Source organism: Schistocerca nitens, chromosome 4 (genome assembly GCF_023898315.1).
Source record: "Schistocerca nitens isolate TAMUIC-IGC-003100 chromosome 4, iqSchNite1.1, whole genome shotgun sequence".
NCBI lineage: Eukaryota > Metazoa > Arthropoda > Insecta > Orthoptera > Acrididae > Schistocerca > Schistocerca nitens.
Window position 1 is genome coordinate 647597784 of NC_064617.1, and position 16542 is coordinate 647614325.

The 16542-nt window shown below is 44.9% G+C and overlaps 1 protein-coding gene and 1 non-coding gene across 3 annotated transcripts in view; both read left to right on the forward strand.

Annotated features, from left to right (window-relative positions):
- Positions 1-16542, forward strand: part of LOC126252979 (negative elongation factor A-like) — a 138824-nt gene that overhangs the window by 100551 nt on the left and 21731 nt on the right. For both annotated transcript variants that reach the window (XM_049954005.1, XM_049954006.1), the window contains exons 4-5: positions 14112-14277; positions 14368-14559. In XM_049954005.1, the coding sequence (XP_049809962.1) occupies positions 14112-14277; positions 14368-14559 (358 nt within the window). The remainder of the gene's footprint in view (positions 1-14111; positions 14278-14367; positions 14560-16542) is intronic.
- On the forward strand, positions 8358-8431 carry Trnat-ugu (transfer RNA threonine (anticodon UGU)). Its single transcript has one exon. It is a non-coding gene; the product is annotated as a tRNA-Thr (tRNA).

The window sequence follows — 16542 nt, forward strand, 5'->3', positions numbered from 1 at the left end:
TTTGATTCTGTCAATGTTGCACATGTTAACCTTGGATCATTCACTGGTTCTATTTCGCTTCTTTTTTTGGTAGTTCAGTACTCTTTCTTCCTGTTTTCATACGTGTTCCGTGTTCAGTTTTTGATGGGCTATCCATTAGGCTGTCTCACCGCTAAATGTGAGAGAAGTGCGAAAGGGAGTTTACCATGTAAGTTAAACAGATTTGTTTAAGTATAAGGTGTCAACCGACTGTTGAACAAAGTGATCAGTTGCACAATATTTATGGTATAGCTATTAGAAGTAACAGGGGTAATTTAGATGGTATGGAGAGTGCTGATGGAGCAGTTTATTTCCACACGCTGTCCACAGATGCTGAGCCAATCCACAATCTGTGTTCCATTGATCGGTGTAAATATCTGAAGGCAAAATAGGAAGAAAATTGCAGACTGTCTCGCACAAAATTACTATACAAAATGCTGCAAGTGCTTGCCATGAAACCTGTGTTTCGGGATCTTGGCCATCCAGAACTGTTGAAGAAACGTCTGAAAGGCAACGCACAAATGCCAATGGATCTGTTTAACAGTGTTGTATGGTCAAGGAACCAAAAAATGTTTTTGTTGGAAGATCAGTGTTCACAGTGTTCTTACTTTAATGATGGCTAACCCAGGAGACTACAGGTTTTAGAGTTTCTTGAAATTCACAAAGATTGAAACACCACTAAAAGTGTGATGAACTTGGACCAGTTGCGGATCATGAAAGCAGAGATTGCAGCAAACAATATGTCAAAAGAAGCCAGATCCAAGAAAAGGAGGGCAGCATTGGATGAGGAAGATAAAGAAGGATATGAGGACTACCAGCGAGGAGGATTTTAACGTATTTTGTGTATATCATTTGGCTGTGTATTAATTTTTTTCTTTAAAATGCAATTTTCTCACAATGACATTCTTCAGTACAGATGTGCCTTTCTCTCAGAAACTTCTGAATCTACACCTTATTTACCACATAACGTAAATAGTACCATGATGATTTAGGTTTACTTTTGCAGCATTTACTCTAGTAGTTAAAATTCAGGAAATAAAAATTGTGAAAATTTACATCAAAAAAATTATGTTTTCGTAAACAAATCATAACTTTTTTCCTAAGTGGGATCTTTAACATTAGGCACGTAATGGGGTCTCTTAGGAACATGGCTGCCAAGGAGGGGAAGGAAGCAATTGTGCACACTGTGTGCATAGCAGAGGGAGCCATTTCTGATGCGGAAAGGGCACTTGTGGATGCCATGAAGAGTACACGTTGCGGCCAACTGCAGCTGGTGGCTCATGTCTGTACCAATGATGTGTGCTGTTTAGGATCAGAGGAGATTATCTCTGGTTTCAGGCGGCTAGCAGAAGTGGTAAATACTGCCAGTCTTGCTTGCGAGATTGAGGCGGAACTCATCATCTGCAGCATCATCGATAGAACTGACTGTGGTCCTTTGGTGTAGAGCTGAGTGGATGGCTTGAATCAGAGGCTCAGACGGTTCTGTGACTGTGTGTGCTGCAGATTCCTTGACTTGGGCCACCAGTGGTTGGTTTCTGGTTTCCACTTAATAGGTCAGGAGTCCACTACACACAGGAAGCGCTACACGGGTAGCGAGGGCTGTGTGGAAGGGACTTGGTGGTTTTTTTGGTTAGAGGGTCTCAGGAAACTACAGAAAGGGCATCCGTCTTAAATGGGGGCAGGTAAAACACAGTAAGGTAGTTGTAGTAACGATTGGTATTGTAGTTGTAAATTGTTGTATCTGTGTTGGAAAAGAACCAGAGCTCCAAGTTGTAATAGAAAGCACTGAAGCTCAAATAGTTATAGGTATGGAAAGCTTGCTAAAGCCGGAAATAAGTTCAGCTGAAATTTTTTCAAATGACCTAACAGTGTTCAGAAAGGATAGATTAAATACAGTTGGTTGTGGAGTAATTATTGCTGTTGGAAGTAGTTTACCTTATAGTGAAGTTGAGCAATTAGTTCATGAGCCCACTCAAAGCATAAATGGTTGCAAAATCATATGTGACCTCTTAGCAACAAATAATCCTGGACAAATAGGGAGTATGATGATGAACATATGGATTAGTGTCCACAAGGCAGTTGCTGCTAGGCTGAATACCATAGCACCCATAACCATCAAAAAGAAACTCAAAGTACATCTATTTAAAAAAGCCGGTAAAAATGCTCTTAACTCCTTTTTAAGAGGCAGTCTCCGCTCCTTCTGATCTGATCATGTAAGCTTAGAAAAGATGTGGAATGATTTCAGAGAGATAGTATCAACAGCAACTTAGAGATATCTACCACATAAATTACTAAGTGATGGTACTGATCCCCCACAGTATACAAAACATGTTAAATCGCTGTTGCAGAAACAAAAAAAAAGTGCCAAATTCAAAAGAACACAAAATCCCCAAGATTGCCAAATTTTTGCAGAAGTTTGAAATATAGTGTGTACTTCAGTACAAGATGCTTTTAATAATTTCCACAAATAAACTCTGTCTCTGAAAGTGGCAGAAAATCCAGAGATTTTGGTCATTCATAAACACACCAGTGGCAAGACGCAATCAGTACCTTTACTGCGCGATAACAACGGTGAAATCAATGATGACAGTGCCACTGAAGCAGAATTACTAAACACAGTTTTCCGAAACTCCTTCACCAAAGAAGATGAAGTAATTATTCCAGAATTCAAGTCAGGAACAACTGCCAAGATGAGAAACATACATGTAGATACCCTTGCTGTAGCAAATCAGCTTAAATCACTTAATAGTAAAGGCAAGGCCTCCAGACCAAATTGTGTACCAGTCAGGTTCCTTTGAGAGTATGATGATACAATAACTCAATATTTAGAAATTACACTATGAGATCAAAAGTATCCGGACACCTGGCTGAAAATGACTTATAAATTCATGGCGCCCTCCATCGGTAATGCTGGAATTCACTATGGGGTTGGCACACTATTAGCCTTGATGACAGCTTCCACTCTCGCAGGCATACATTCAATCAGGTGCTGGAAGGTTTCTTGGGGAATGGCAGCCCATTCTTAATGGAGTGCTGCACTGAGGAGAGGTATCGATGATGGTCGGTTAGGCCTGGCATGAAGTCAGCATTCCAAAACATCCCAGAGGTGTTCTATAGGATTCAGATCAGGACTTTGTGCAGGCCAGTCCATTACAAGGATGTTATTGTCGTGTAACCACCCCGCCACAGGCTGTGCATTATGAACAGGTGCTCGATCATGTTGAAAGGTGCAATCACCATCCCCGAATTGCTCTTCAACAGTGGGAAGCAAGAAGGTGCTTAAAACATCAATGTAGGCCTGTGCTGTGATATTGCCATGAAAAACAATAAGGGGTGCAAGCCCCCTCATGAAAAGAATGACCACACTATAACACCACCGCCTCCGAATTTTACTATTGGCACTACACACGCTGGCATATGACGTTCACCGTGTATTCGCCATACCCACACCCTGCCCTTGGATCGCCATATTGTGTACCATGATTCATCACTCCACACAACAGTTTTCCACTGTTCAGTCGTCCAATGTTTACACTCCTTACACCAAGCGAGGCGTTGTTTAACATTTACAGTCATGATGTGTGGCTTATGAGCAGCCGCTCGACCACGAAATCCAAGTTTTATCTTCTGCCGCCTAACTGTCATAGTACTTGCAATTTCAGTTTGGAATTCCTGTGTGATTGTCTGGATAGATGTCTGCCTATTACACATTACAACCCTCTTCAACTGTCGGCGGTCTCTGTCAGTCAACAGAAAAGGTCTGTACATGTCCCTTCATGTTTCCACTTCACTATCGCATCGGAAACAGTAGACCTAGGGATGTTTAGGAGTGTGGAAATCTCACATACGGACGTATGACACAAGTGACACCCAAGAACCTTACCTCGTGCAAAGTCTGTGAATGCCGCATAGCACTCCATTCTGCTCTCACGATGTGAAATGACATTGCTGATATGGAGTACCTGGCAGTAGGTGGCAGCACAATGCACCTAATATGGAAAAACGTATGTTTTTGGAGGTGTCCGAGTACTTTTGATCACATCGTGTATATACAACCGCTCACTCACAGAAAGATCCGTACCTAAAGACTGAAAAACTACTCAGGTCACACCAATACCTAGAAAGGGAAATAGGAGTAGTCTGCTGAATTACAGGCCCATATCACCAACATCGATTTGCAGTAGGGTTTTGGACCATATACTGTGTTCAAACATTATGAATTACCTTGAAGAAACAATTTGTTGACACATAGTCAACACAAATTCAGAAAAAATTTTTCTTGTGAAACACAACTAACTCTTTATACTCATGAAGTAAGGAGTGCTACTGACTGAGGGTGATTCCACATTTTTAGATTTCCAGAAGGCTTCCGACACCATTCCTCACAAGCAGTCTTCTTACCAAACTGCCTGCTGAATGTTGCCTCAGTTGTGCGACTGGATTCATGATTTCCTGCCAGAAAGGTCACAGTTTGTAGACAGAAAGCCATCGAGTAAAACAGAAGCAATATCAGGCGTTCCCTAAGGAAGTGTTATGCCCTGTAATGTTCCTGATTTATATTAACGACATATGAGACAATCTGAGTAGCCCTCTTAGGTTGTTTGCAGATGATGCTGTCATTTATCGTCTTGTCAAGTCATCAGATTACCAAAACAAATTGCGAAAAGTGGCAATTCACCCTGAATAAAGAAAAATGTGAAGTTACTCACATGAGTACTGAAAGAAATCCGCTAAATTTCGATTATGCGATAAGTCACACAAATCTGAAGGTTGTATATTGAGCTAAATACTTAGGGAATACAATTTTAAAAAAAACTGAGTTGGAACGATCACATAGATAATGTTGTGGGTAGAGCAAACCAAAGACTGCGAATCATTGGCAGAACACTTAGAAGGTGCAACAGGTCTACTAAGGAGACCCTGCTTACACCATGCTTGTCCGCCCTATTCTGGAGTATTATTGTGCTGTGTGGGATCCGCATTAGGTGAGACTGACTGAAGACATCGAAAAAGTTCAAAGAAGAGCAGCTCGTTTTGTATTATTACGAAATAGGGGAGATAGCGCCACAGACATGATATGTGAACTGGAGTGGCAATCATTAAAACAAAGGTGTTTGAGTGGTCAACATAATCGCTGCCTGCACCATTAGCAATCCTCCTCGATATCAGTCTCTCTTCACAGTGTTAGAGTTTCACAATCATGTTCCACATTCCCCTCAGCTGCGAATCCCTCGAGAATCACTCTCCAGATCATATCGGGACTCATCTGTGAAAAGAACATTGGCCCACTCTTCGACTGTCCAGGTGGCATATTGGTGACTCCATTCTAGACGTTCCCTCTGTGAAGCCGCATCAGAGGCACACATGCAGCCGGTCTCCATCAATAAAGGCCACTCTATCGAGGCCTTCTCTACACTATTTGCCTCAATACAGCATGTCCAGTGGGTACTGCATGGTCCAATGCCGGTTACTACACAGTACTAGGCAGTACTGCCGTGCATTTACAATCAAGTAATGAACCTCTCTTTCAGATATCCCACCTGGTCAGCATGCCCTAGTCTCCGTGATACAGTTTTGGTCTCTCTAAACTCTCGCCACATCTGAGAAACAGCAGAAAGATTCACATTGAGCCATCGGGCCACATGAGTTTTTGACTGCCCTGCTTCCATTCTTCCTATGGCCCTCCACCACAGTGTCTGGTAGGTGTCTTCTCTATGCAATACTGCACCGCCTGTGATTGTGTTCGCAGCAATCGTAGATATGGGAGTACCCGACAAACACTACTATGTTTGGTAGATTCCCTGACGTCATCCTTGGCGTGGTTTTCCGTTGACCCAAATGCCATCTTCCTTGCAGAGAACTATCGTACAGACATCTGTTTTCAGTTTGTATGATTATATCATGAATTAAACACAGGACGATGAAACTGCAGTTTGTTGCTTTAATTTTTTTACACCAGTGTAACTACTCACTAAACTAAAAGTAAACTGCTATATGCCCCTCAGGGGGCTCAGCATTTAGTTGCTGGGAACGGGCTTGGCGACCCCGGGGTCCCTGAGCTGGGGACTGGGAAGCGCCACCAATCCTCAATACCGTAAGCTCTGAGCGTGCTTCAACGACCACCGTAAGGTGTGATGACGAAATGTTGTACGGTACAGAGCCCGGGGATCTTGGCTTAACTGCCTGGGTTGCGAGGATGGTATAAACCTCTATAAAAACCCCTCAATCTCAAGGTGTGCTGCGCGCCGAGGAGAAGCATGGCTGTTAAGGTAGAACAGTTGCTAGCGGGTGACCTCTGGGGAACCTGCCGCACCCCGGTTGTATTAGGCTTACCCAGGCAAGCGGGGCTCTAGGTGGACATGCCTTCCCCTAGCTGCTCGTGGGACCACCATGAAACGAAATACGAATAGTGCGCAAGCACGAGTCTCTAAGAAAGGAAAGTTCAATGCTTTACAGTATGACCCCCAATCGTTCCCTTCCCTGTCCACATCAGGGGAGGAACGGCAGTCTAAATTACCTGGTGCGACGTATTGTCCTCGATTTTTGGTTTGCAGCCGAACAGATGGGGACTCATTTCGGACCACAAAGCCTCAGTTTTTTGTGGAAAATTTAGAGGACAAGTTTGGAGAAGTTGAGGGCATGTTTAAAATGAGGTCTGGAGCAGTCCTCATACAGACAGCATCCCCAGCACAGTCACAGGCATTGCTTGCTCGTGACAAGATCGGTGATGTTGCAGTCTCCATTACGCCTCATAAGAGCCTCAATATGGTTCAGGGACTTATTTTTCATCATGACCTGTTGTTGCAGTCTGATGACGAGCTCCGTGCAAATCTGGAACACTGCGGTGTCCACCTCGTACGATGTGTCTTCAGGGGACCTAAAGATAGTAGGGTCGCCACTGGCGCCTTCATCTTGGCTTTCGAGGGAGACGCCCTGCCCGAGAAGGTCAAGGTGATGATATGACGATGTGATGTTAAGACAATGTGATGTTAAGACAAAGTGATGTTAAGACGATGTGATGTTAAGCCTTACATCCCTCCTCCCATGTGCTGCTTTAAGTGCTGGAGGTTTGGGCATATGCCATCGAGATGTGACGCCAACCCTACCTGTCGGGATTGTGGACGTGCCTCCCACCCCCAACGTCCCGTGTTCGCTGCCTCCTGTTTGTGTCAACTGCGGACAGAAACATTCACCTTGCTCGTCAGACTGTGCGGTTTATCAAAGAGAACGGAACATTATGGTGTATAAGACCTTGGACAGGCTCACTTACACATAGGCTAAACGCAAGTACGACCAACTTCAACCTGTGTGCATTTCATCGACATTTGCTGCAGCAGCTTCGATGTCGCCATCCCTGGCGACGAGCCCCCAAACTCAGCCGCTTTTTGTGGCCCCTCCAGCCTGGCTGTCTATTCCTGTCCCCCAGGTAGTTGGGGGAACACGCTCTTCCGTTGCTCCCCTGTTATCAACATCGGGAGTAACAACTTCTCCTTCTTTGGGACTTCAGCGCCCACCTCTGAGCAGAGAAGTGCCCGCCTCCTCCAGCTCCCCTCGTGCGGAAGGAATCGCTTGGTGCCCTCCCTTCCATGGTTACTGCCCCTCCAGATGTTAGCCTTTGGCTGAAGAAGCCATCACCTGAGGGCCGTATGGCTTCCAGGTCTTCCTCGGTCTATGAGCCTGGGTCGGAAAAGCCCACCCAGCCTGATAAACCGAAGGAAAAAACGGGACCCTACCAAAAAGAAGAAAAAGCAAAAGGAGAAGGACATAGAGACAGAAAAGGAGTTCACCACTGCACCTGAAGATGATGTGGAGCATCTAGCGTCCCCTCAGGAGCTAGATGTTGCTCGACCCGCAGCTCCTATGGAAGTTGATCAGGCTACTTCGCAATCAGTTGCAGCGAGTGCTTCTAAGGTGTGACCTATCCCCCCAGGTTCTTTCATGTCTTCACAGTCGGATACCATTATCCTTCAATGGAATAAATGATAACTAACTGAAAACCTCAGCTGCCGACAGGTGTTGTTGATATACCTCAATGTGGACAGCTGAAAATGTGTGCCCCGACCGGGATTCGAACCCAGGATATCCTGCTCACATGGCAGACGCTCTATCCATCTGAGCCACCGAGGACACAGATGAATAGCACGACTGCAGGGACTTATCCCTTGCACCCCTCCCGTGAGACTCACATTCCCAACTGTCCACAATTCTACATATGTATTACCTTATAGACATTTGCCCACTCACTTATTATTCGCGCACGCTTTAGCGACAGTTGGGAATGTGAGTCTCACGGGAGGCGTGCAAGGGATAAGTCCCTGCAGTTGCGCTATTCATCTGTGTCCTCGGTGGCTCAGATGGATAGAGCGTCTGCCATGTAAGCAGGAGATCCCGGGTTCGAATCCCGGTCGGGGCACACATTTTCAGCTGTCACCATCGAGGTATATCAACAACACCTGTCGGCAGCTGAGGTTTTCAGTTAGTTATCATTTATTCCAGGGAAAAGCTGCACGGTCATCAACAGTAACTGTTCTTTCGAGAACAAATTATTGCCTTCAATGGAATTGCCGTGGTTTTTTCCACCACCTTGCTGGGTTGAAACAGCTTTCGTGCCGCTTCCCTCTCACTTGTCTGGCCCTACAGGAAACCTGGTTTCCTGTTCGGCGGACCCCCTCCCTCTGTGGCTATCGGGGTTACTATAAGAACCGCGTAGAATATGACAGGGTGTCTGGCGGTGTCTGTGTTTATGTTCTTGCCACTATTCCTAGTGCCCCACTGCCACTTCACACGGCTCTCGAGGCTGTGGCTGTTAGAGTCCGGGCAGGAGTGGAGCTTACCTTCTGTTCCCTCTACCTTCTCCCGGATGAGGTTGTCCCTCTTGCCGACCTAGCTGCCTTGTTCGCCCAGCTCCCCCCGCCATTCCGCCTTTTGGGTGACTTCAATGCCCACTACCCTATATGGGGTGGGGCCCAGATCTCGGACCAGGGTAGTAATGTTGAGGCTCTCTTGGCACAGCAGGACGTTTGCCTCCTTAACACTGATGCTCCCACATATTTTAGCTTGACTCATGGCACATATTCGGCCATTGACCTCTCTCTTAGTAGACCATGTCTTCTTCCGTACCTCAGTTGGAGGGTCCACGATGACCTCTGTGGTAGCGACCACTTTCCTATCCTGGTTTCTCTTTTTCAGTCCCAACCCCCTGACCAGCTGCCACGATGGTCTCTTCGTGGAGCAGATTGGGCAGCCTACAGCTCAGCTACTATGGCCATTGCTCCGCTTCCTGGCGACATTGATTTGGCAGTGGATGAGGTCACTATGGCCATTGTTTCTGCTGCCAAGGCAACTGTCCCTTGCTCTTCAAGTACCCTAAGGCGTAAGTCAGTCCCTTGGTGGACACCAGAGATTGCAGAAGCTATCCGGAACTGCCGGTGAGCCCTGCAATGACACCGGCGTCATCCTTCCCTAGAGAATCTGGTTGCCTTTAAACGGCTGCGGGCCCGGGCTCCACAGTTAATCCGGCGGAGAAAACAGGACTGCTGGGGACGATATGTTGCCACCATATGTTCTCGCACCTCACCATCTCGGGTGTGGTTGCAGGTTCGGTGCATTTTTGGTTTTCGCCCTCTTGCGTCTGTCTCCTGCCTTTCTCTTCGGGGTACAGTTGGTACTGACCCAATCGCCATCACCGAACATCTGGCAGAGTATTTCGCTCGCATTTTCACGACAGCAGGCTATAGCACCGAATTCCGCGCAATTAAAGAGCAGGCTGAGCGTACGCAGCTGTCGTTTCGCATGCACTGTTGGGAACAATACAATGCCCCGTTTAGCGAATGGGAGTTCCAAAGTGCCCTTACAGCTTGCCCCGATACCTCTCTAGGTCTAGACCGAATTCACAACCAGTTTCTTCGCCATCTCTCGGCGCAATGTCAAGGTGAATTACTCGCCCCGTTTAACCACATCTGGACGGAGGGCGTTTTCCCAACTCGTTGGCAGGATAGCATTACCATCCTGGTGCTGAAACCTGGTGCAGATCCACTGGTGGTTGATAGCTATCGCCCTATCAGCCTTACCAACGTTATGTGCAAACACCTGGAACGGATGGTGAGTCGGCGGCTCATGTGGATCCTCAATGCTTGGGGCCTCCTAGCCCAGCAACAGGGGGGCTTCCGTCAGGGCCGCTCAGCGATAGACAATTTAGTCTCGCTAGAGTTGGCTATTCGTCCAGCTTTTACTCGGCGAGAACATCTAGTTGCTGTTTTCTTTGATCTTCGGAAGGCGTATGATACCACCTGGCACCATCATATCCTTGCTACGCTGCACGAATGGGGGTTACGGGGTCCACTTCCGTTTTTTTACTGAATTTTCTCTCCAGTCGTTCCTTTCGAGTTGGAGTTGGCACTTATTTTAGCTTTGCTCATATTCAGGAGAACGGTGTTCCGCAGGGCTCGGTTCTCAGTGTTCCCCTCTTTTGTGTGACGATTAATGGTCTTGCGGCTGCGGTGGGCTCATCGGTCTGTTCCTCTCTATATGCCGATGACTTTTGTCATTATTACAGTTTCCCAAGCATCAGTGTCGCTGAACGGCAGCTGCAGGGCACATTTTTGGGCATCCAACCATGGTTTTCAATTCTCAGCCTCTAAGACCCAAGTGATGCATTTCTGTCGTTGTCAAACGGTTCACCTCCATCCAGAGCTCTACGTTGCCAATGAACTCCTTCGTATTGAGGAGACGCATCGCTTCCTTGGCATGCTGTTTGATGCTCGGCTCACTTGTACACTTCATCTTCGCGAGCTTAAACAATGGTGCTGGCGGCACCTCAACATCCTTCAGTGCCTCAGCAACCCCGTTTAGGGGGCTGCACGAACAACCCTCCTACAGCTCTATAAGGTCCAGTCCCGTCTTGACTATGGGAGCGTGGTATACGACTCAGCAACACATTCAGTGTTGCAGATCCTCGACCCGATTCTCCATTGTGGCGTCAGGTGCCTTCGACACTAGTCGGGTGACTAGCCTTCTTGTAGAAGCTGGAATTCCTCACCCTACGATTCCGCCGACAACAGTTGCTTGCGTCATACATTACCCGCGTCAATGCTTCGCCCAACCACCCAAAACCGCAGGCTCGCTTTTCCATCCTCTCCACTCCCCTCCCCACGACGGCAGCCTAGGTCGGGTCTCCCAATCGCGGTCCACGTTCGTTCCCTTCTCTCGTCACTAGAGTCCTTTCCCCTTCCTCCATTTTCCATCCTTCCGGCCCTCTTCTTCCACCCCTCCTTGGTCTCCCTCGCTTGCAGCTTTGCTTGGATTTGCCCTTCACCTCCATTCCACCTGCCAGTCTTCGTCAACAATTCCTGGCTCATCTTGCCTCGTTTCACGATGCAGATGTAGTCTACACCGAAGGTTCTGTGGTCGATGGACACACTGGGTTTGCTTTCATCCATGGTGACTACGTTGAGCAGCATTCCCTGCCTTGTGGGAGCAGTGTTTTCACTGCTCGCTCACCTTTCCTCCTGCCCCAGGGAGTCCTTTGTCATATGCAGTGACTCTCTGAGTGGATCGTAAGCACTCGACCAGTGTTTTTCTCGGGACCCTTTGGTGCGCGGTATTCAAGATGCGGTTTTTGCTCTCGCCGAGTGTGGTCGTTAAATGACGTTTATGTAGACCCTGGGCCACATCGGCATTCCAGGAAACGAACGTGTCAATCGGTTGGCCAAGCAGGCCACCACATCGCCACCCCTGGAGCTTGGTCTCGTGGAAAGAGACCTCCGGTCAGCCCTACATCGCAAGGTCCGCGATGTCTGGAGCCCTGAATGGTCTGTCTTGAACACGCCAAATAAGCTCCGCATGGTCCAGTCATCCACGGCTGTATGGAACTCATCCTTGAGGGGCACGCGTAGGGACTCAGTTGTTCTCTGCCATCTCCGAATTGGACATACGCGGTTGACCCACAGCTATCTCCTTCGTCGTGAGAACCCGCCCAAGTGTCGCTGTGATGCGGGGCTGACAGTGGTCCATCTTCTGATTGACTGCCCCGTTTTAGCCCCCTTGTGGCAGTCCTTTAATTTACCAGCTGCACTTCCTTTAATTCACGGTGACGATGCCTCTATTGCTGACTCAGTTTTACGTTTTATCCATGCAGCTGGGTTTTATCACTCGCTCTAGTGTGGGCGCTCTCGCATGATTTCTCAGGCTACACCCATTCCAGCGACCTTTAATTGTGACGTGGATACCAAAATAGTGTCTTTTATGGAAACAGGTTGTGTTGGTACCTATATCAACGCTTTCCAGCTGGAGGTTCTTCGTTTGTCGTTGAGTGGTTGACCTTTTACCTGATCCATCAGCCACTGTAGTCTGTTTTACTCTAGTCAACTATTTGCTCTGCTCCTTTTAAGTGTCCTCTATTTTGTGTTACTGCAGTGTTCATTATAGCTCTGTACCCCTTGGTGTTTGCTCCCTCTGGGTGCAGAAGTTACGCTTCTACTGTATAGGTCTTTTACAAGTATGTCTGTTTGGAACTGGGGACTGATGACATCGATGTTTAGCCCCCATCAAACCCCAAAACCAACCAAACTGCTATATGAACATGAGCTCAGTGAATTTGTTTTGTCTACTCGCATGAAAAAACTGGTCAGGAAATACCAGGGAGGTGTATCTTGTCTGTAAAATTAAAGGCTAGCAGTGCTCATGGTGGACGAAGTTGCATTTCCCAAAATAACGCTACACATGCCTTACACAGGATGTATACACCCCAGGACAACTAGAAAAAACCTGGGCATTATTCGGAATTCCAGGAATTTTTCACGGTTTTAATTTTCAATTAATTTTTTTGTAGTTTTGATTGGTAAGGACTCATACTCTAACAAAGAATAATATTGTAGCCCGCTACTGCAAAATAATACTGTAGCAATAAAATAGAAACGAGAGGAAAAATACCAAAATAAAACTCAAAGGAAATGCACAAATTTCAGCAACAAAACACCATGCACACAAAGCATCTGCCAACAGCAAAACTTGTTTTGAAGGCCTTAGAACGAAGACTATGTAATACTTTGTAACAACAAACTGCTCTTGATGAGTGTGACGTCACAATTGTTTACATTAGGTTTGTTTGAGCAGTACCTACACCCTATTCTCTCACTACTTGAAGCCAGATGATAATCGGAAGAATTTATTCTGGTGCACCCAAGTTGCCAGATTCGTGCATGCACAAAACCGTCTGAGTTGTACTGCGGGGGGGGGGGGGGGGGGGGGGTGTGCATGCATGCATGCATGCCCTCAATCCAGCAACATGCCTTCCCTCACACTGGTTTCCTTCACCCCATTCCCCATCCCAACAACCTTCCACCCTGTGACTCCGTGGGAACATAGTTTATCCCTTAATATAATTCTGCTGCACATAGATGTGGTATACACGTTTAATATTTGTTCTTAACCCACTTCATTTAACAATAAACATTTATTTTATATCATTAAAACATAATAATCTGAGACTTTTCCATCTTACTCCCTTGCAACACAGAAGCTGTTAGACCTAGAGAAAAAATTAATAGGACTTCTTGTAGGAAATTTATTGTAGTTTAATTTTGAGCTGGAAGACATTTTCGCTATAAGCCACTGTCTTTGAGATATTCAAAAGAGAGAGGAGGGGAAGAGAGCTTGAGACACCCCCATCCTCACTACCATGCCTGTACTCTATTGGTTGCAATTCTTAGTATGTTATTCATCACATTGTACAAAACATGACATTGTACGAAAATTTTGCGACTACACAAATTTTTTCCTGTAATTTTTCTTCATTGACTAGACTGTCTGTGTCATCAGTGGTGTTAGCGTGAAGAAATGTGGTCAGTCTTGAAAGACTAAAAGAACACTGATTCTGTAGCAGATATGCTTATTCAACTCAACTCTTATACTGTACTGTGGATGCTCCTAGCAGAGTTTTTTTATTGACTTTGCTATGAGGCCTTTGCTTAGTTTTAAGTAATCTTATCATTGTCTGCTGAATGATGCAGAAACATTTAATTTATTTGCACTGATGCTTATTGCCATAATATATTCTATTTACATTACTTACTTTGTTGTGTTATTTGCTACAGACCCAGCCTCTTAAGCATTTTACTTTGAAAAGGAAACCAAAATCAGCTGCACTGCGTGCTGAGCTCTTACAAAAGTCTGCTGATGCAGCGAGTAATCTTAAGAAAAACACTGTGCCCACTGTGCCTGTTCGGTCGCGAGTTATGCCTCGAAAACTAAATGACACAAGTAAGTATCTGCAGATTTCCTGTTATCTGATTAAATAATTAGAACAGTTCTGAAGCTGAAATTAATATTTACTATTGTCTTACTTTTCAGCACCATTAAAAGGCATACCAAGTCGAATTCCATCTGGCGGTTTCCGTTCGCCATCACTAAGTAGTCCTATTATGTCTCGCCCTCAGCATCCTCGCACACCAGCTGGACGCAAAGATGGTGGAATAAAACTTCTAGACATAAACGAACAGCCTCTCGGATATGCTCAGGCAAAGAAACGAAAGCGAATGCAAGGTACTGTATGTTAGAAGGAAATTTCTCTTGAATTGTGAGATAACTTCTTCAGTAAATTTTTTGGTAGACAGTCCTCTAAAAACTGGAAAATAACAATACATCCTAAGAGAAGTAAGTTGATTACCATATGGTCGTATAAAAAGTCTGATATTATGTTGAGGAAATTTATACATTCTTATGTAAACAAACGTAACTTTCTGAAGATAATGATAATAAAATTGAGATCAACAAAAAAAATCAATTTAAGCGGCAGCAGAACACACACATAAAAGACTGTTGTGATTGGCAGGCTTTCGGAGCCAGTGGCTACTTCAGGCAGAAAGGTTAAAGAGGAAGGAAGAAGGGTGAAGGAAAAGGACTGGAGAGGTCTAGAAAAAAGGGTAGATTTTGGGAAAGTCACCCTTTAACCCTTCTCCCTGAAGGAGCAGCCAATGGCTCCAAAAGCTTGCCAACCACAAGAGTCTTTTATGTGTGTGTTCTGCCACTGCTTGGTGAGAAGATTTTTTTTATCCATCCAATTAAAAAAATTAAGATCAGTAGCTTATATGATAAAAGGTATGACAGTGCAAGCTTTGGTGGATAATTTCACTTGTAAAATCATGTCTGGTTGTCACCAGAGTTGTATCATCATCTTGAAGCAGCAGGAAACTAGTTGAAACATTTTTTTCAGTATGATATTGATTGTATGTAAAGTAAACCAGTAGCAAGATTTAATCAATACCTTCACAGTTCCATAGCAATACTAATGTTACTGATGATGACAGTGTCACTAAAGCAGAGTTACTAAACACGGTTTTCCAAAATTCCTTCACCAAAGAAGACAAAGCAAATATTCCAGAATTCAAATTAAGAATAGCTGCCCACATGAGTAACTAAAGCATAGGTATCCTCAGTTTACCAAAGTAACTTGAATCACTTAATAGAGATAAAGGCAATGCATTTGGTCCAGATTGTTTTTGTTTACCAGATAGGTTCCTGTCAGAGTACACTGATACAATCGCTCTTTGTTTTAAGGTCCATACCTAGATAGTGGGAAAACCTCAAAGAAAAAGATTTATTGACAAATAGCCCACATGAATTCAGAAAATACCGCTCATGTGAAACACAAGTAGCTCTTTATTCTCACAAAGTGATGAGTGCTACCAGCAAAGTATGTCAGATTGATTCCATATTTTTATATTTCCAGAAGGCTTTTGGCACTGTTCCTCACAAGCAACTTCTAATTAAATTGCTTGCCTTTGGAGTATAGTCTCAGTTGTGGAACTGGAGTTTTGTGATTTCCTGTCAGAAAGGTCTCAGTTCGTAGTAATTTACAGGAAGTCATCAAATAAAACACAAGTAATATCTGCATTCTCCAAGGAAGTGTTATTGGCCCTATGCTGTTCCTGATCGACGTAAACAATTTGGGAGACAGTCTTGAGCAGTCCTCTTAAGAATTACAAAATGATGTAGACAAGATATCTGTATGGTGCGAAGCCTGGTGATTGACTCTAAATAATTAAAAGAGTGAAGTCATCCGGATGAGTACTAAAAGGAATCCGCTAGTTTTCAGTTAAATGATAAATCACACAATCTGAAAGCTGTGAATTCAACTAAATATTTTGGGATTACAATTATGAATAACTTAAAGTGGAACGATCATGTAGATAATGTTGTGGGGAAAGTGAACCAAAGGCTGTTTTACTAACAGAACATTTAGAAAAGGCAAAAGGTCTACTAAAGAGACTGCCCACACTACACTTGCCTGTTCTCTTTTGGATTAGATCCATGTGATGTGGACTCTGCATCAGATAGGATTGATGGAGAACATCGAAAAAATTCAAAGAGCAGCAGCTTGTTTTCTATTATTGCAAAATAGGGGAAAGAGAGTAATGGGTATGATAAGCAAATTTGGGTAGCAATCATTTTTAAAAAAGGCACGTTTCATTATGGCAGGATCTTCTCATGAAATTTCAATAACCAACTTTCTCCTCAGATTGCGAA